At 46.3% G+C, this 4,970-nt stretch overlaps 1 protein-coding gene across 1 annotated transcript in view; it reads right to left on the bottom strand.

Annotated features, from left to right (window-relative positions):
* RPS10 (ribosomal protein S10) overlaps positions 1-4,673 on the bottom strand; it is a 7,899-nt gene extending 3,226 nt beyond the window's left edge. The window contains exons 1-4 of the mRNA XM_008578497.1: positions 4,586-4,673; positions 3,586-3,735; positions 3,203-3,374; positions 1,361-1,438 (exon numbers count right to left, since the gene is read on the bottom strand). Coding sequence (XP_008576719.1) covers positions 1,361-1,438; positions 3,203-3,374; positions 3,586-3,735 — 400 coding nt within the window. The 5' untranslated portion in view covers positions 4,586-4,673. The remainder of the gene's footprint in view (positions 1-1,360; positions 1,439-3,202; positions 3,375-3,585; positions 3,736-4,585) is intronic.
* Positions 4,674-4,970: the final 297 nt, after the last annotated feature.

Raw genomic sequence — 4,970 nt, 5'->3', positions numbered from 1 at the left:
TTGCGATCCGTTGCCGGACACGGAAAAAAAAAAAAAAAAAAAAAAAAAAAAAAAAAAAATAAGGTATTCAAGTCAAGTGCTCACTTTTATTTTATACATGAAGAACCAGGAAAGTAGAAATTAGAACAAAACTCCTCTTTTACACCTTGCTTGTATATCACAACTAATGGGGCTAGCAGGTAAGCTCAGTAGTTTAGAGCTCAGTGTTCTATACCACGAATGCCTCTACAACAAAGACAGAGTAAATGACTCTTCAAAAACAAGTTGAGGGCCGGCCCGGTGGCGCACTGGATAGTGCGCCGCTTGGGAAGCACGGCGGCGCTCCCGTCCGAGGGTTCGGATCCCACATACAGACCGGCTCCCGCTCACTGGCTGAGCGAGGCGCGGGAGCAACACCGAGGGTTGCGATCCCGTTGCCGGTCCCGGTCTGGTACGGGGGCGACACTGAGGGTTGCGATCCATTGCCGGACACGGAAAAAGACAAAAAAAAAAAAACAAAAAACAAGTTGAATCCTGTTACTCCTCTGCAAAAACTTTACAATGGCTTCCCATCTTACTCAGGAATAAACCCCCAAGTCCTTACCATGGCCCACATCCTTATCTAACACTGTCCTGTGTTGTTAAACAAGCCTGGTGCCCTACTGGAGGGCCTTTGCTTGGAATGCTCTTGCCCAGATAGCCACTGACTGGCCCCTTTTGCCTCCTTCAAGTATTTGCTTAAATTTCACTTCTCCAAGACTTTCTCTGAAAACCCAACTGAAAATTTCAACACCCATCCCTGCTTTAATTTTCCCCACAGCACCCACACCACATGACATATACTTATTTTTCCTACCACTAAAATGTAAGTTCAATGAGAAGGGCTGTTTTTGTCTCCCCAGCTCCTAGAACAGCACCTGGCAAGTGACAAGCTATTCAATACATTCTGCCGAATGAACAAACATCTGTTGTTCCAGGTCAATGCAAACATCTGCTTCTCAAAAATAAGATTTTGCACTCTTTTTGCAATAAGAAAACAATTAAGATAAGATGAGTAAGCCTTGCCCTCAAGAAGGTTACAACACAGAACACAACCTGTAACAAAGAAAAAGCATGTTGCTTTCCTGAAAGTTGTCATGTTTTGCTCTAGGTCTTCAGTGCCCCCATCTCAGATGGCTTTCCTCCTAATTCCTATCTATTGAATCCCAACATAAGGAAAGAAGTACAAAGGACTCCGACTATACTGATGACATGCAGACTGAAACCAAGATTCTTTTCTGGTTAGCTTGGCATCTTCAAGGGCTGAGCCCCAGTCAAGGCCAACTCTGACAATGCAGAGATTCTACCCCAACATCCCTGACAGAAATGACGCATTACTCACGGGGCACAGCACTCCGTCTGTAAGTGTCTCTGTCGGCTTCCCCTCTTGTGAGTCTTGCAGGTCGCTCACCCTCCAGACCTACACAAATTAAATCACAGTGTGAACATAGAGTAATGTGGGAACTCTCTTCATTTAAGGCCAAGAAAATGGGCATTGCTCTCCAGTTCTCACTGGGCAACCCCTTAGTTATAATGGATTAATGGGGACAGGAATTCCTTATACCCAGAACTGTCAGCTAGAAAATCTTATTCCCCCAGAGAAATTTATCACTGACAATCTGGTTCCTCAGAGGCCTAGAAAATTCACACCTCAGTTAAAATGCCATGCATCTGCAAAAAAGTTTTCTTCTGTTGTGTTTCTCAACATAAAAGCATTTTCCAATTACTTGCCAAATTTAGAAACATAGCTATTTCTACAAATATCTGGGAAGAGCCAAATTTCTGAACTTGAACCAACTCTCTAAGTGGAAAACTTAGAATGCAAACGGATTAGGAGGAATCATAGGTGAATGCCTCATTCTAAGCTAAAACTACCTTAAAAAATTCTCAGAAAGGGGCCGGCCCTGTGGCTCACTCGGGTGAGTGCGGTGCTGATAACACCAAGGCCAAGGGTTCGGATCCCACATAGGGATGGCCGGTTTGCTCACTGGCTGAGCGTGGTGCTGACAACACCAAGTCAAGGGTTAAGATCCCCTTACCGGTCATCTTTTAAAAAAAAAAAAAAAAAAAAAAAATCTCAGAAACACAGGAAGTAATAATTCAATCTATTATTCTCTCTATTCAGTTACGCTGTAACTTAACTGGAGTTCATATGACTAAAATATGAACTATTTTTAAAGTAAATTAAATAAAAGTTATCCTGTGGTGAGTGGCAAAAACAAATAAATGCCAGGCCCACCTAGGCCAACTAAATCAGATTCTGTGGGATAAAGATAGATAGTGGTATTTTTTTGTCCAGGTGATTCCAAGATGCAGTAGAAAACCTTTGCCCTAAAGACAGATAATTCTATGTAACACCAGAATCCCTTAGGGAGCTTTCATAACAAATGCAGATTCCTGATCTCCATGAAGTCACTCTCCAGGGGAACCTAGACAGTGTGATGATCATCCCATTTAGGAATCTATGCATCTCATCACTCCAGCCAGCAAACTCTCTGCAGCTCCTACAGAGTTCATGTGACAAGGAACCATAACATTGACAATGTGAGCCAGCAATGATCTCAGAAGTCAGAAGATAATTCACCACACACCACACACAGGATATCTTTTCACACCATGAAAATTGTTCTACTTCTTTTCCTCCATTTTACTTCTTATAGTTTTTATACCTGTTGCCAAGAAACTCTACAAAACTCTTTCTTTCACATGTGATAAACAGCTTTGCTATGGAGTTCTTCGAGATAAGCACAATCTCATTCTGCTGAAACATACTCAATGTTTTTACCACATGTGTCTGGATATGCACACGAGCCTTGGGGAAGAAAGCCACAGTCCAATATTCTATTTGCATTTAATGTCATCTTACAGATGGCCTGAAGACCTGAGTGTAGTTCAATTACAAGCCAGGGGACAAAGGTCCTGCATGCCAGTGTCCCTCTAAAGTTGACAACAGCTGGCTGGTTAGCTCAGTTGGTTAGAACGTTGTATTGTAATACCAAGGTCAAGGGTTCGGATCCCCTTACCAGCCAGCCACCAAAAATAAATAAATAAATAAAGTGGATACCAATGATGTGTTAGAATACTTCTGTCCCACACACAAAAGAAACTATCATTTCACCCACCCCCCTCCCACATTCCCCCCAGAAAAAGCAACTTCAGAGCAAATCCTTGGAGGTTTTCATACCTTTGGGCCGAGGCCTGCCAGTCTCAGGACGGCTGCGGCGCAAGGTGGCAGGCACAATCTCAGGGGGCAGGTGGAGGTAATCACGGAGATACTGGATACCCTCGTTGGTAAGGTACCAGTAGAAATGTCTCCAGGCAAACTGTTCCTTCACGTAGCCTCGAGACTTGAGAGACTGTAAAGCAGAAAACTACTACTGAGACACAACTAGAAGCTTGGAGCTAAAAAGAAGGTGCAAAGCTTCACAGACAAGTTTTCACAGTGTATCTCATTGCCCTTAAAGGCAACAAGCAGCATGGGCTGTTCTGACCTCTCCTTGGAATTTGCCTTAAACAGTAGCAGAAAATGCCTCCACCTCCATCCCACCCCAACAGCACCCCTCCCACCTGCATGGCCTTCATGACGTGAAGGTTGGGTACATTCTTGTCTGCCAGCTCTGGGTGCTTAGGCATATGGACATCTTTTTTGGCCACCATCACTCCCTCCTTAAAAAGGAGTTCATAAATGGCAATCCGGTTCTTCTTGGGCATCAACATCTGCAAGAAGGAAGCAATCAAGAGCACTTCTGAGCAACGTGGCCAGGGTCCAGTAACCAAGTTCATGACCCTAAAATGATCCCCCCAAACCACTGAAAACTCAAACACATTGTAGCTTCCACAGAATGGAGGACTAAAAACTCTGCAAAACAAACTCACCAAATAAAGAGTTCCCTCCCCAACCTCTAAAAACAATTCAGGTGGAAAAAAGTTGCCAGATCGTTAAAACAATGGAATGGAGTGCATTCTCGCTCCAGACTTCCATAAGCTCTCACAATTACAAGTATATATTGGGGCAAGAAGAAGGGAAGACACGGACCCTGTATTCTCGGAGTATCTGGGGACCGTCGGCAAGTATACCTAGTACAGAATCGCACGGCTCCACTTTAATGTACGCAGGGAGGGCCCAGAGGAGGAAAGCCCTCGCTTATTGACAGGCCGCTGACCCCTAGTCTAAGGGCTAAGGCCTTCGCACCCTCCTCTCCAACCACTCCTCTCCCAAACTAGAGCTCCAGGGCCAGGCAAGGAGGCAGCCCGCAGTGAGGGGTCCTGCTCGGAAGGGGAAGAGTGCAGGCGGGACTCTTGTCTCCTTAGCCTCACCTGGCTGGTCCCCGCCACGCAAGAGCTTCAGCCTCCCCTCTTCCTCCCTCCCCCACCCGGACACCAATCTTCGCCTACCAGCGCCCCTCTACCACCCTGAATTGCACCGCAAGCCCCTCTCGCTACACAGATATGTGTGTGCGGCGTGGGGGAGAGGCCCCCCCACCCAGACCCTGAGGACGCGCGGCCGGTACAGCGGCAGGATGATCCGGATGAGGCCGGATGGAACCATCACCCCAGAGGAACTCACCGTAGCAGCGGCAGGGTCCGGGGCCGAGGCTGGAAAGAAAGGGGCATGCGCGGCGCGGCGCCTCTTCCGGGCTGGCGTGGCCCCGCCCCCCGCCAGGACCCGCGCGCTGCGTGGGGTGGCCTCGGTGGTGCCTGAGTGACGGGCGGCTGTGATCGCAGACCCTGACGGTCCTACTGACACAGGCACGAGGAAACGGCTGCGTGCCTTATCGATAAAGGAACTCTACTTTTTTTCCCGCCGATGATTTAATTTATGCAAGTAACAAAGAGAGAATATACAGATCAGATTATAATAACAACAATAATAATGACTAAAAACATAATCCCATTAAACCAAAAACTTTATTAACACTTTGGTATATATTCTTCCAAACTCATATGTGCTC

The sequence above is a fragment of the Galeopterus variegatus genome, unplaced genomic scaffold, assembly GCF_000696425.1.
Source record: "Galeopterus variegatus unplaced genomic scaffold, G_variegatus-3.0.2 Scaffold1700, whole genome shotgun sequence".
Lineage (NCBI taxonomy): Eukaryota > Metazoa > Chordata > Mammalia > Dermoptera > Cynocephalidae > Galeopterus > Galeopterus variegatus.
This window is presented reverse-complemented; position numbering and strand designations above follow the sequence as displayed.